Raw genomic sequence first — 15,884 nt, forward strand, 5'->3', positions numbered from 1 at the left:
ATATAGCCCCATTCTAATAGTAAGCAAACAGCAGATAGTTCCAGCTGGAGGAGAGCCACAAAATACCCGACTAGTAAAGCAAAGAAGCCCAAGAGACTGCAGAGCCAAGAGGAGCCTAGGGAGGCATGATGGCATCACATGATGTGTCACCCTGGGTGATCCTAGAACAGAGGATAAAGGGATAGCAAGTGACGAGCAGGAAGATGTGAATGGGCTTAGATGATGATAGAGTGTGTCATCCAATCTGCAGTTCTGTGAGGAGAAAAAGGGAAAGGACTGCCCACCTTCTCTCTTCCCCTCCATTCTAGTCTCCCATGACTCCTTGGTTCTCCTGAAAATCTGTTTAGTTAATGAACATAGCAAGAAAAAATATGTTGTCAGTAAGGACAAAATAAATATAATAATTAGGTGAAAAGTGCGGAGGAGCAGAGTTGGTGCCAGCCAGTTGCCCAAGGACCAGCTCTCACTGCAGGTAACTTCACCTTCTCCTAAAGAGCAAAGGGAAACAGTACCTAAGTGAGCTGGAGTTGAACTCCCAAGACAGTTCTCTGCAAACACCCTCTCAGCGACTATCTTCCTACAGTGAGCAAATGCCTGCCGTTTGTGATAAAGCAAAAAGGTTACATGCAGAGCTGGGCAGGTGGCTCAGCGACCAAGGCTCTCCAAAGTATTGGGATGGAGTTCACATCTCTAGTATCCACAGAGAAGTCTGGAATGGTTCTATAACACACGTGTTATAACTTCAGTGCTGGCAGGCAGAGCCATGCCAATCCAAGGGTCTCGCTGGCCATTCAGTCTAGAAGGAATGGAAAACTCTAGATTTGGTGAGAGAATCTGCCTCAAAAACAATCTCTGGCCTCCACAAATATCTGTATGGTACCCGCCCCCCACCACACACATAAATACCACATACAACAAATACAGTACACAAATACACCATCAAATAAGATACATTTAATTGTCATCATGTTTTCAGGCCAGCAAGATGGCTAAGCTACCAAACCTGATGACCTGAATTTGACCCCTGGAACTGACACAGTGGGAGAAAGAAACTGACTCCTACAAGTTGTCCTTTGACCTCCATACATGTGCCATGGCATGTGTATACACACACACACACACACACACACACACACACTAAATAAATACTTTTAAATAAATTCTCATTTTATTTAATCAGATACTACCATGACACTTTGAAAAGATAGGAGAAGTGTTTATTAGCAAAAATAAAGGCTTACTTGATAATATAATGAAAAATAACTCTGAACCTAAGCTAATTTAAAAATTCTTACCATTTTTTTTTTATGTGTATGAGTGTTTTGCCTGCATGTATGTCTGTGTATCCCTTGTCTGTCTGGTGCCCTCGGAGGCCAGAAGAGGTTATCAGATTTCCTGGAACTAGAGTTACAGACAGTTGTGAGCTGGCATGTGGGTGCTGCGACTTGAACCTGGGTCCTCTGGAAAAGCAACCAGTGCTCTTAACCTCTGAGATAACTCTCCAGTCCCTAACCTAATCTAATCACTACAAAACATATTACCATCTACACAGGAAAGTCTAAAAAGTAAACATTAGCTCATGGCACTGATTACATCTGTGTAACATGAACATTTGTTTTGATTAACTGATGTCATTTTCTAGTATTTCTAAAACATTAGCTTTAGTGTAATTTTACAAAAGAAACACAACTATGCATTTTTCTATGGAATCAACTATCAACTCAACCAGAACATACCTAAGAGAAAATTCAATAAACCAATGTCCCCTGGGGTTTTCCCACTAGACCCCCAGAAAGTCTTGCTCAATACACCTTTTGAAGTCTAAGATTAATATTTACCCATTGGTTTCTTGGACCATATGCTGTGTGCTGCTAGTGTAACTAGAAAGAACAGAAATTCAAGCCCTGGCGGGCAGTCATGCTGTGTCTGCCCTGAACTGTGCAAGGTGCTTGCAAGAAGCATCTTGTGTGGAAGCTGCAGCTCCCGGGCTGCTGCCTCTTTCCTTTTCCTTTCTTTATTCTTTTTCTTTAGTCTTCTCTCATATATTACATCCCAACAACAGTTTACCCTCCCTTCTCTCCTCCCAGTATCTCCCCCCCACCTCCCCCTCTTCCCCAGATTCACTCCTTCTCCATTTCTCTTCAGAAAGGGCAGGCCTCCTAGGGATATCAACCAAACACAGCATATCACATTGCAATAAGACTAGGTACTTCTCCTCATATCAAGGCTGGACAAGGCAACCCAGTAGGAGGGGAAAGGTTCCCAAAAGCGGCAAAAGAGTCAGAGACAGTGCCCACCCCTACATTAGGTGTCCTAAAAGAACACCAAGCTGTACAACTCTAATATACGTGCAGAGGACCTAGGTCAGACCCATACCACCTCCGGGATTATTGGCTTAGTCTCTGTGATCCCCTGTGAGCCCTGATTAGTTGATTCTGTGGGTTTTCTTGTGATATCCTTGACCCTCTGGCTCCTTCAACCCTTACCCCACCTCTTCTCCAGGATTCCCTGAGCTCTGCCTAATGTTTGGCTGTGGGTCTCTTCATCTGTTTCCATCAGTTGCTGGATGAAGCCTCTCTGATGATAATTGGGCTAGGCTCCAGTCTATGAGTATAGTAGAATATCATTTGGAATCATTTTGTTGACTTTTTTTTTTTGCCAGATGTGTTTGGTTCTATCTTAGGTGTATGGGGTATCCAGCCTCTGGATCCTGGCCCTTCAGGTAGAGTCAGGCGTGGGCTCCCTCTCATGGCATGGGTCTCAAGTTGGACCAGTTGTTAGCTGGCCACTTGCACACGTTCTGAACCACCTTTACCCCAGCACGTCTTGCAGGCAACACAAATCGCAGGTCGAAGGCTTTATAGCTAGGTTATTGTCCTCATGATCCCTCCACTGGACGCCTTGCCGGGTTACAGAAGATGGCTGGTTCAAGCTTCTTAATACCCAGGCCAAAAACTGTCTTGGAGTTATCTTCACACAGCAAAGTTGCTCTGTTGTGACATGATAATAAAATCCTCTCTTGTAGTTAGAATGGTCATTTTAAGCTCTCAGGATGCTTCATTCCATGGTTTAGGATAAACAAGTATTAAAACCACCACTGCCATTCCCATTCCTAACACATCTAGAACAAATGTAAAAACATCCTTATGACCCTGGAGGACAGACAAGAGAGGGCTTAGAGCCTCGAATCAAAAGCTGAGGCTTGGGCTCACCGATTCATGTCTTTTGAGTCACAGTCCCTCTCCACATTCATCCTATTTTCGCAACTCAGCGTGAACGCAGCCAAAGTATTATTGAATTTCCCACTTCTCAGCACGAAGGAACATTTACCATTTGCTGGAATTCTGATTGTCAGAACAAAAACTCTGCTTGCCACTGGAGTCCCTACAAATAGCCTGAACCTACTGATAGAGATTGGCTCCCCACTGAGCTTTGATGTATGTGAACCGCCTGCTGTCACCTCCACTCAATATGGGAAATGGGGGGGAGCTGTGCCCAGTGCTGTTTGTGCGCATTTCTTGCCTTTCTCCTCTGCAGGTATCAAGATTTTGATCACAGGGCATGATAGCAGGGTAGTCACAGGGGCACTGTCTTGAGTTTGGGGTGGACCTTTCCTCTGGGATGCTGGGTGTCCTCCTGAAGGGGTTTTTATTCATCTTGACATGTTTCTGGGGTCTTAGAAGGGGCCTGACCCTCCTCCTTTCAATAACTACACATCCCCTACAGCTGAGCCCAACAGTACAGCCTCCCTCTCGGGATAAGGAAGAAACAAATAGGGAACAGAACCCCACTACCCGTTGCTTTGTCAGCACAGTAGACACAGAGAGTGCAAACGACTTGCAGAAAATGATCATATCAGCTGCTGGAGATTGTGCCCAAGGCACATAGACCCACACAGAGTGGTTAACTTGGGGGTCACTTTTGAACACACTTAGAAAAAGACAAACTTCAGACAAAAACTATACGTTATTACCCAACATGCTGTATTTTACAGTTATACATAACCTTTTATTTTCATAAAGCAATGCTCTTTCAGGAACTTTAACACTCATTTTACTTAGCCCTCATTATTTTCATAAATACCATAATTCCTCCCTCACAAATAATACCTTCTCTTCTACTACCACCATCTCTTATCTCTCTCTCTCTCTCTCTCTCTCTCTCTCTCTCTCTCTCTCTCTCTCTCTCTCTCTCTCATCTCCTCTCCTCTCCTCTCCCCTCCTTCCCTTTTTTACTCTCTTCTCCTAATCTACATATTTTTTTCTCTAGGAAACAGATCTAGATTTGTTCACATGACAAACTGATACAACTGTTGAATTGAGTTCAGACATGATTATGGCACCTGGCATATAATGTCTACTACCTGTACTAGACACCATGCTGAGAATGTGGTGTGAATTAGCTTAAGCCATGCTTCAGTTCATACCTACCTACAATCAAGCACTAGTGCCATCCTTTCCCAGGTGTGGAAACTGAGGCTTAATGGATTTATATCACAGCTATGATGAAGGAAGGCTGGAGCCTGGATTCACATCCAAATCAACTTCAGATCCTTCCTGGTGCATGGAAAATTATCTTGGCTCCAAATTTAGCTGTAATAGCTGCCATAATAGGCTAAAAATGTGCAGTTAAAACTACTTCATTTAAGCATCACTATTTGAACCTGCATAATATCTGTGGCATATTCTGTGTGCTGCAGCTATAATAATGCTTCCTTAAAACAAATGTTATCCACCCATGTGTGTATGGCTCAAAGAGTAGCTACACAAAGATCCTGGTGAAGGCCTCTGAAGTAACTGTTTTCACCTGGTGCCTCACCTTCACAGGCTGGAGTACAGGCAGGTGCTCCAATGTCTAGGCCAGGGGAAACAAGCCATCATGCCAAGGAAGCTTCGGGCCTTAGGTCAAATTGTCCTCATTAGTTCTCAGCCCTGCCTGTCAATGAAGGCCACACTAAGAGCTTCTAAAACTCTTGGTGCTCAAGTTTAGTTCAAGCACCCAAGAGCAGAATCTGTGGGGCAGAACTGAGCTGCCACTGTCTTTACAATGCCACTATTCTGGCATTTGAGAATGACCATTTAATCTCTCCAGCATTCTTCCCCACCTTTCATCTCCACAATCCCATTTGCAGCTCCACCATCTTTAGAAGGTGGCCAGATTCAGCTTTGGTGCTGTCCTCATGTGACATGACTGCTTGGCTTCACTGTCTCATCTCAGTAATGGAGATAAATTAGCACTCACTTCAGAAGTTACTAATAAGAATGAAAAGAACCACACATCCCAAAGCAACCAGCACTGACTGATGCACACGGAGTGCTCCTTCCCAGTAAGTTTCTCTCCCTTTTCTGAGTTCAAGACCTTTAATTGTCTGGCAGATTTGTTATTGCCAGGAATATTCAGTAGCTGTATTCTTCCCCAATTTGGAAATTCACATACAGCCCAAGATGTGAAAGCATTAGCATGAAGCCAGGCAGAAAGGAAACCTGCCCTTTTGTAGAAATAGAATTTAGCAACACTAATCCAACCAGAAAATTACTCTTAATCCACACATATTACATGAAGTGTTGTCCAAAGTGACACTCTATTTTTAAACTCTTTAAGGTGTATTTCATATTAAATACTAGAATGACTAACCCCATTATCTGCATTTTTAAATATCTTGGCTCTCCAAAAACTATCTTAAGAAAATAAGAATCCCACATGGTCTATAGCCTCCTTTTCTTCTCCTCAGAAAGACCAAAAATCTCTAGGAGGTGGAAAAGGAAGGCTTGCCACCTAAGAAGCTATCTAGTGATGTTGAGCCAGAGTTAAGAAACAGACTGGGGCTGGGCAGTGGTGGTGCATGCCTTTAATCCCAGCACTTGGGAGGCAGAGGCAGGTGGATCTCTGTGAGTTCAAGGCCAGCCTGGGCTACCGAGTGAGTTCCATGAAAATCACAAAGCTACACAGAGAAACCCTGTCTTGAAAAAACAAAAACAAAAAAAAAAAGAGGAAGAAAAAACAGATTGGATGAGTTCATTTTGTAAGAAAAAAAGTCATCTACAATACAGTTGTGCATCATATAATGATGTGTTAGTTAATAAATGGACTGCATATAGAATGGAATATGCCATACAGCCCAGCTGTGTAGCAGGCTATACCATTGAGGTTTATTTAAGAATGTAAATACACTGCTTGATGCTCACACAATGCAATCACTTAATGACATATTCTTGGAAATGAATTCCCATTGTGAAATGATGTATGCCAGTATTTTGGGTTAGAGAGATCTTTGGAGTGCATGACTGGGTCTGGTTCATGCAGGCAGATGTGCTCTAGTCCCTGTTCACCAGCACTTATATGATATAGACGCTGTGCTAAGATCTAAGGCACCAAAAGACCCACAAAATTCTCCTCTTGGAAGCAGTAGGTAACATTATGGGAGAACCATAGGCTTGGAGGCACACAGAGCAGGGAGAATTACTCCCTCTGAGATCCTAAGGGTCTCCCTCAGTCAGGGTTTTGTTTCCTCTCCTCCATTCTCTGATGTGGGGAAAAGAGTAACTTCTTTGCACGGCCGTTGTGAAAACTGGAAGATGACGTGCATGAGAGGACATCCAGGCAGTTCTTTGCAGTGGGTGTGTGATAGGTAGTTGGTGACAATTATTACATGATAGCTGAGCATGGAAGGCCAGGATGCTTTATCACCGTCTGCTCTCTTGATTTTCTTACAACAGCATTGAAATTTCATCAAATTCCCTATACATGATTTACAACTGAATGATCTCACCACACAATGAAGAGATTCAGTAATGTATTTATTTGTATTTGGCAGAGAACACACCACTTAGCTTGTCGGGGGAAACCACTTTGAATCTAAGTGGTATTCTAAGCAAAGCAAAGTACCTAGCCCACATTTTGAACTAAGCAAAAAAAAAAAAAAAAAAAAAAAAAAAAAAAAAAAAGTCAGTTCACTCAGCGACTCTGAGCAGGACCTATTTAGGAGCACAAAGAATGCTAGAGATCCTTTTAAGAAGAGTGGCTCAGACAACCAATGAGAAGCCAGAGCTTTGTCCCTGACTTCTAATCTAGAGGTAATTAGTAGAGTATGAGTAGATTAGGAGAATGATAGGACCAGTTTTGATTCCTGAGATTCTGCATTCCTTACACTGAGGCACAGCAATGTGTGAGTCATGCTCTGCGGAAGCCATTCCTGTGTGCATGATCTGGTTTTCTTTTTAGAGACTCCTTCATTCCCTAACCACTTCAGTCCTGTGTGTCTACTTCCTGGGGCAGAGATAATGTGTACATACATTTGTATTTCCTGATGTAACATAGTATTGATAACAGCTGGCACTGAGAAATGTTTAAATGAGTGAAGAAACTACTGTGCATCACATTCAGCAACCTTCATAAATGTTCCCTTAAAAAAATAAGTGACTCACTTCAAATATGCACCAGCTGGCAAAGTTGTCAGCATTGACGGAAGCCGATATTTCTCCCTTAGTTCTGCAATGCCTGCATACCTAGAGTTACTGCCTGTGTTTGCTTAAGAAGGATGTCAATGAGTCCGTTTCCTCACAAGCTTCAAGTCTAGGGCTGCAGCAAACCTTTGTTTCATACAGGTGCTGCAACCCGCCTTCTATCTTCAGGTTTCGAGATAACATGAAAGGCACTGAGGCAGAGTTCTCAAGCCCCTCTGTGGTAGTTTGAAAAAAAAAATGACCCCCAAAGGGAGTGGCACTATTAGAAGGTTTAGCCTTGTTGGAGTAGGTGTGGCCTTCTGGAGGAAGCATGTCACTGTGGGGGCGGGCTTTGAGTTCTCCTATGCTCAACCTACTCCCGGTGGCACAGTCTACTTCCTGTTGCCTGCACATCAACATGGAGCAGCTCCTTCTCCAGGACCATGTCTGCCTGCACACCACTGTGCTCCTCACCATGATGATAATGGGCTAAACATGTGAAACTGTGAGCTGCCACCTCAATTAAGTGTTTTCCTTTATAAGAGTTGCTGTGGTCACGGTGTCTCTTCACAGCAATAGAAACCTGAATGAAGACACTGTCCCCTGACAAACTAGTGGAGGGAGGGAGCAATTGCATAAAGCAGGAGAGTCAACTCTTTCCGATTCAAACAACAGCTGCCTTCAAATACCCTGTAAAATCCTTCCTCAAGAAGCTGATCGTTTTAATTTATTTTTTTTTTGTTCTCATTTTGTTTGTCCTGCCACACACAAAGTCCATGTTCCACACTGTGACAACTGGAGTTGTGTGAAGCCTTTCACTCTACTTTTCTCAGCAATATGTAGAGTTTTCCATTTGAATATTTAGATTGGAAATGTAAGGGCAATCAGTTAACAGTATGCCCCTTGTCCGTGCTAAATGATTTCAGAGACCTGTGAAGGCAAATTCTTCAGAGGTATACAGATCTGAGTGCCACAGCAAGGCATAAAGTGTAAGCCTTGATTCAATCCATGGTAAGTGAGTGACAGCTGCCAACCCTCACAGGGAACCTAAGGCGAAAGTTAGCTGCAGAACCCACAGTCATTTGGGATTCACGTGATAGAATCCTTCACTCAGAGCAACAGGCCTTAAAGTCACAGGTGGGGAAGTGATCTAAATCTCCAGGCAGAAGGCAAGTGTGGGAAAAGGTAGCTCCAAGTGTGGAATAATTAATTACCTGCAGACTTAGCTGATAACAAATCCCCCAGGAATGAGAACAGGCTTGCCACTTGCCAATAGTGAATGGCTTTGGCCAAGCTATTCAGGTGTTCATGCCTCAATTTCTTGATCTGTTAAACACGATGTTACTACCAATGTCCTCAGAGAATTATCAGGATTTAATACATGTTATTAACTTAGTGTTGTCCCTGATGTCTATAAGCGTGAAATACATATAAAAGTACCTGTGTTTTTTACAAACTGTATTAGGGGAACCAAAAGTCACCAATTGAAGTTAAATACTCAATAACTTACAATACATGTAGATTTTGTTTGGGGAAAAGAAATATAAGATTTCCATGTCTTCAGACCTTGAAGATGGTCAAGTCTCTTCCAAGGAAGTTTCTGGATGGATGTTTTATCCGTAGTCTCCTGCAATAGGACATACAATAACTTCATTGGGAGCCGGTTAACATTTGACACAGAAACTCTCTCTACAGCAGGCAGCAGAGTTCAGAAGCAGAGCCATATCTACTGCGAGACTACTGTGCATGCCAAAGTGTGTGCAAGGAGCAGTCAGCTATATCTGCATTAGCAACGACTAGGTACTATACCTGTCCTCTAAGATCACTTCAGGAGGCACCCTGGGAAGCTGCTCGGAGGTGACTGCTTTGGATGGATAACAGTTAAGACTGCTACTGGTGGTAAAACTCTGAGCCATTCTTCCGGCAAGAGCCAACAGTCCCCCAGTTCTCCATCATGGATGCCCCTCACCCCCGGACTCCGTAAAGTTCAAAAATCCCATTGGGCAACACATGACGTAGGTTCTAGGGAAAGTATGTAAGCATGTGCTAGTCTTTCCTATGCAAGAGCCACTCTGGTTTAGATGTGCAAGGGTTTCAGATGATGATCATGATGACCCCAAGCGGTTTTCTTGTGCTGAAGCTGAAGGATGAGCCTTTAGAAACTGTACGGTCCTTTAATGAAACAATCATTGCAGGCTTCTGACAAATAACTTCCAAAACTTCTGAAAGACTCAGCTACTCATTTTTCAACCACACCCACTGGTTAGAAAGGGGAAAATGTCAAAGTTCGAAGCGCACATGTTAAACTAACAACGTGAATGACAACAAGCATCATTGTTTGGTAAAGCAGTCATGGCTGTATGTAAAACGATTTTTTAAATGTATGGAAAAGTATAAATGCCAACAAAATAAGTACCTACACTCTCCACACAGCTTAATAAGGTCAATGTTTTAAATAGTCTTGAAGAGGTTAAATCGGAACAGGGAAAATTCTCCATGGGTAAAGTGCTGCCGGTCCAAGCCTGAGGCCCTGGGTTCAGATCACTAGCATCGGTGTAAAAAGCTGGATGTAGTGGTATATCCCTGTAACCCTGGTGCTAGGGAGGCCTCCAGGGGGATGTTGAGGGCTTGGTGGCCAGCCATCCTAGCTGAATTTGTAAGTTCCAGGTTCAGTGAGAAAACCTATCTCAAAAAATAAAGTGGGACGCGATAGAGGAAGACACCCAACATCAACCTGTGGCCTCCACCCTCACCCACACACCCGTTATCCACACAAGGGATTGAACACAGGTAGAACTTCATTAGTATTTCTTCTCCATGACTTCCCTTTACCTCCCCAAAGCCATAAAATTATTGCTGTGCATATGTGTGTGATATATTTATAGTCATAAAATATTTAATATTTCTACATGTTTTAAAGTCATACCAATTGTCCTAGGTGTCGCATATCTTTTAGTAACCTGGTTTTCTTGCTCAACATCATGTGATACACTGTTTATAAACAGAAAAATAGAAAATAACTACAACAGGAAGATGATTAAATGCCGTGGTGCACATTTATACAATAGAGCTATATACAGATGGTCTCCAACGAACCAGCTTTGTATTGGATGGAGCTTCTTTTGCCATATACAAATGTAATACTGCTGTAGTGCTAAGGTGTACTAATAGGCAAATGTACACTTGGTATGGAGCCAGACTTGTTTTCTCCATACAATCAGATCATCTCTGCATTTGAAAAGCCAATCTAAGCAGAAGGTGATGAACCAATGATTGCTGTACATTTGGCGCTTGTTTCAACACGCCCTCCAGGCTTGTGTTGTGGCTACCATTCTGCATTCTTGGCTGTTTCCTTTCTTTTCTCTGTCTACTGACTTCCTGCTTGTTCAGTTTTTCATTCGGATGCCTGTTCTAGCTTAGGCCATTGTGCCACAGTGACTGCTGGGGTGGCTGATCAAGATCGGAAGTTTATTCTCACGGTTATATGCCTTGAATTGTTAGATCTGAGTCCCAGCACTGTCAGGTCCAGGGAAAGGCCCTCTGCTTTAAGTTCAGACTGCAATGTCTTACATTCCCATTTGATGGTTTCAAAGCCCCTATCCCAATCATGCGGGTTCCACCCTTGTGACCTAAAACTTCCAACTAGCATACTCTAGGTTAGGCTAGGAACACATGGAAGTAGGGCAGGACCCAAAAGTTCAGTTCATAAAAATATTATAGGGTATATTTAATTATTTTACTGATAGTCCTTTGTGTTAGAAAGTCATAAAAATTACCCAGTTCTTCCCAAAGAAAAAGAAGAAATCAGTGCTCCCAACTCCACCCTGCGATGTACAGTTTGTTTTTCCTGTCTTACTACAGCATGTCTGTAGTTCCACACACTTACCAACGTGACTGCTGACTTGTGGACGTACATTTGTTTCTGCACCCCACACCTTCTTCCCTTCTTCCAGCTTTGTGCCCCTTTCAGCAATGGTGCAAGAGTAGCACATTCTGTCACTGTTCCCACTGAATAAAGATTCAAGGTGTTTTTACTCTCCTTCACTCATTACTAGTAACTGACTTGTTTTAGCCGTTTCATATGGCTTGTTTCCCCATGCATATGAAAAGCATATTTTCATTGCCTTCTGGCATCTACTGGAGCCAATGACAATTTGGTGCCAGGTGGTTATCGGTTGGTACTTGCAGCTTCCATGAACGTAACCAACTTCTGGTGCCATTTAAGGCAGTGGTTCTCAACCTTCCTGGTGCTGCCGCCCTTTAATACAGTTCCTCATGTTGTGGTGACCCCCAACCATAAAATTATTTCGTTGCTCCTTCATAACTGTAATTTTGATACAGTTAGGAATTGTAACAAATATCTGATATGCTGGATATCTGATGTGCGATCCATGTGAAAGGGTCATTCGATCCCCCAAAGGGGTAGTGAGTGACCCATAGGTTGAGAACTGCTGATTTAAGATTTTTCTTGTCCTTGAGGTCATTTTGGAAACTATCCTACAAAGTCTTTAAGTATAGATTTGGGTTGTTTTGTTTTGTTTGTTCTTTTTTTTTCCTTCAGGTATGACAATTAAGGGCTATTGAATGTTGTTTCCCATCAGTCTGTCTGTCCTGAGGTGTGTGCAGTCCTTCTGTCTTCCATGCTTCCATTTTCTTTTTAATCAAATGGTAGTTTACCATAGGATTCACCCTATTGATATATGCCTCCTGGGGTTTTTGTATGGCCAGTTATGCAGTCATTATCATCATCTAATTTGTGAGAGTTTAATCACATCAAACAAAAAACAAACCCCATGCCCTTGAAAAGTCACCCCATGCTCCTCACTCCTCAGCCTCTGATACCACTACCCACCTCAAGTCTCTCTGAATATTTTACACAGACAGAATCATTGACACATGGCTTTTTGTCTCTGGCTTCTTCTACTGATCTTCTTCTACGTTCTCATTCATCTTCAGATTGTATCAGTACTTCATTCATTTGGAATGGATGTGACATTTTGTTAATATATTTTTCAGTTTCTGGAAATGTAGGTCATTTCCACATTTGGACTATTATGTCAAATGTTACTATAAACACATGGGAACAAGGTTTCCTATGAAAATGAATATTGAATATGAATCTAGAATTCCTGGGTCATTTGATTATGTAGAAGGTTTAACTCTCGCTTTGTTTTGGTTTTGGTTTTGAGACAAGGTTTCTCTATGTAGCCTAAGCTGGCCTGGAACTTACTATGGAGTCTGGACTGCAGTCTAACACTTGTCCCCGTCCCCTGCCCCCTTTTTCTATCCAACAGGCGCCAACTCTCATGCACCAGGACACTTGGATACATTACATTTAACTTTTTAAGAAATTATAAAAATTTCCCAAAATGAACTTCTGAAGTTCATTATACATTGTAGAAATTAACCCCTAATCAAACATATTATTTGCCAGTATTTTCTCCCGTTCTCTGATTTGCCTTTTCACACAGTTGGTAGTGTTGTTGGCTGCCTGAAAGTCTGTTATTTTGATGAGTCCCAATTTACTCATAACTTCTTATGTTATCTCTGGAATTTGTGCGTTCTGTGCTTCCTTCCACTTTTCCTGTCCCTATGGCAGCTCTGTGTCCTATCTAGAGTCTGTAGTTATTTCTGTTTGATCCTTTAAACAATTCTGTCAGAGCACGGCTTATGACAATACTTGTTTCTAAAGGCCCACAGTCATATTGGGAGAGTTGGAGACTCACTTCCAGTGCTGGCCTTGGCTGGTAAGAAGGCATATGGCTATCTGTCCATTGCTCCAGGTCAGTAGCTCAGGCTGGAATTCCAAACAAAGGCCAGCATCAGGGGCTCTACCCTTTTTGACCCCTGTCTTGTATTCTGACTAGGTCCCTCTCTGGAAGCCTGCATCCCAGAGGATTCTTAGTCCATTCTGTACCTTCCTGAGAGTGCCTGCTTGTGCTGTGAAGCACAGCTGTCTCATGGCATCAGTCCTGTGGTATCGGGTACCTTGTGTAATTCTCTTTTGTTTCTGGTCCCCAGAGCTGTTGGTCTCTTACACCGCCTCTAAAGACTGTAATTCATTTTTTTTTTTTATTTTGTTCACGTCTGCATGTGTTTGGAGCAAAGGAGTATCTGTCAACATCTCAGGTCATCCTGGTCAGAATTTACAAAGGGAGTTTCCTTGCGTAATGACTGAATCAAATAGCCTGCAGCTGATTGATGTGATCATGCTGAATCTAGCCATGAAATCAGTGTTAATGCCTAAATCTTAAAATCTTCAGCTAGGTTCATTCAACTAACTACATGATCAGTGATTTTTAAAGCTACTGTTTGCTGGTTAATAATTTTCTATAATACAGCTGTGATACCACCAAAAGCTCCTATAAAGTGGAGCTTGAGACGGCACCAGACATATCTGAGTACAGAGCCATAAAGCTATCTAAGTCAGAAGGAGGAAACATGTACAGTTCCTGAGGCAGGAAGGGGCCAGAGAGAGCTGACATCTGGTGATTGTGTCATGCATTTTGAGAAGCATCTACTCTACTCAATAGGCTTTGGATATGCTCAGAACTCAGAAGTTAAGACTCTGGACCAAGTTTAGACTGACAAACTCAGATGAAATACAAGGCTACCATCACAAAGGAAGTGTAAAATATATAGGGTTGAGAGACATAAAAGCTTAAGTTGTTATCTAAGAAAATGTTTTGAGGTCTAAAAAGATAGTTTTAGATTGTTAATAGAAGTTAGGATAGAAAGTAAATTAGGTATAAAACTTTTAATTCACCAACATAGGATAGATAATGGAATATTTTCTCTGAATTTGCCAAATACAGGTAAACTGGACATTTTAAATGTAATTCTTACCTGATAATTGTTCTTATTGTATATAGTTTTACTATGTCAGAGTTAAAAACCTTCCTTTTTACTTAGACAAAAAGGGGAAAATGTTGTGAGACATTTGATTATGCTACATAAAGATATGTTACTGTGGTTGGTTTAATAAAGAACTAAATGCCCAATAGCTAGGCTGAGAAAATAGGCAGAACTTCTGGGTAAAGAGAGGAGCTGGCATGCAGAGGAAATGCCAGTGAGATACAGAACAAGTCAAGGGCACAGAATGAAAGAAACGTAAAAAGCCAAGTGGTAGAATGTAGATTAAAAATATGGATTTTTTTAAGTTATAAGAGCTAGTTAAGAACAAGCCTAAGCTATAGGCTGGGCTTTCATAATTAATAATAAGTCTCCATGTTGTTACTTGGGAGCTGGCTGGCGGGACATAGAAAGACTCATTACAATGCAATATTAATTCTAAGCGGATGGTTTAGAGAGAGCTGCAACGAGAAATGCGCCAAGGAAAATTAGCTTCATGCAGTCACAGAAGCAAGAAAATTCAAGGCTCCTTAGCAGACAATGACTGAATCTATAGAACATAAACTGGAATAGCAAGTCAATGTCGATTATGTTTCATCTGTCTAGCACACCACTAATTGTGAAGTGAGGTAATATTGTACCTACAAGCAAGAAAAATGTTAATTTAATATTTACACACCATGGATTACAAACTGGATCAGGCTAGGCAGGGGGTGGAGGTGGAAGGAGAGAGTACTGGGAAAGATGACTGGAATTGGGGGTACTGAGCAGGACAATGTAGAAACCTAGTGCAAAGGAATAATAATTTTTCTTAAAAACAGCCTAATTTCAGAGGGATTAAAATACAAGACAATATGCTTCTCATAATGGATGAAATATAGCAATTCCCCAAAGCAGAAATCTAAAAGATAAGTTCATATTAGTAAAGTGGTATTTGTAAGATGATGAAAACAAATAAAATGTGGATGAAATGTCAATTTTCTCATCAAAATGGTAAACTATAAAATATAATATTTAGCATTGACAAAAATAGTGAAATGTACACATTAATGAAATAATTATAATAAGAAATAAAAATCAATATCACCAAAGTATATCTTGACAAGAACCTAAATATCTATATATTCTTAACTAAGAATTTCTATCCTAGAAATCTCACTCACTCCATACTTAGAAACCAAATATTTATGGACAATAATGTAACATGATTATAATAATAATATGCAAACTGCACAAATGTAAAGTTGTCATTAAACATGTAAGTAAACTGACATAATCATAGACATATTAGCTAAATGCCAAGATATTGTTTAATTTACTAACATGTAGAAAAGCCCTTTAATATAACAGTAAATTTCAAAAGAGAAAAAACAAAATTCTATATAAGATACAAATTGAATTCAAGAAAAGATGTGTATTAAGACCTAGGAGAAGATGGGAATCTTAGTTATTGAGTAATGGGTAACATTAGTAATAAACAGAATTTTTTTTGTTCCTGGAGTCTTTCTTATCATTACATAAGAGTTTACACTGACCATGTTTACCTTTTATAATGTCTCTTCCTCAAAACAAGTCCCACTATGGTTAAAA

At 41.3% G+C, this 15,884-nt stretch overlaps 1 protein-coding gene across 8 annotated transcripts in view; it reads right to left on the reverse strand.

Moving 5' to 3' along the window:
- The window catches only part of Pde1c (phosphodiesterase 1C), a 621,274-nt gene that overhangs the window by 120,217 nt on the left and 485,173 nt on the right, over positions 1 to 15,884 (reverse strand). For 2 of the 8 annotated variants that reach the window (XM_052720608.1, XM_052720607.1), the window contains exon 20: positions 9,009 to 9,069. The exons of 5 other annotated variants lie outside the window; for them this stretch is intronic. In XM_052720608.1, the coding sequence (XP_052576568.1) occupies positions 9,056 to 9,069 (14 nt within the window). In that variant the 3' untranslated portion in view covers positions 9,009 to 9,055. Of the gene's footprint in view, positions 1 to 6,776; positions 9,070 to 15,884 lie in introns of those variants that run through there. One more of the 8 variants, XM_052720606.1, reaches the window with a different exon arrangement.

The sequence above is a fragment of the Peromyscus californicus genome, unplaced genomic scaffold (assembly GCF_007827085.1).
Source record: "Peromyscus californicus insignis strain IS unplaced genomic scaffold, ASM782708v3 Scaffold_6__1_contigs__length_162567912, whole genome shotgun sequence".
NCBI classification, from domain to species: domain Eukaryota; kingdom Metazoa; phylum Chordata; class Mammalia; order Rodentia; family Cricetidae; genus Peromyscus; species Peromyscus californicus.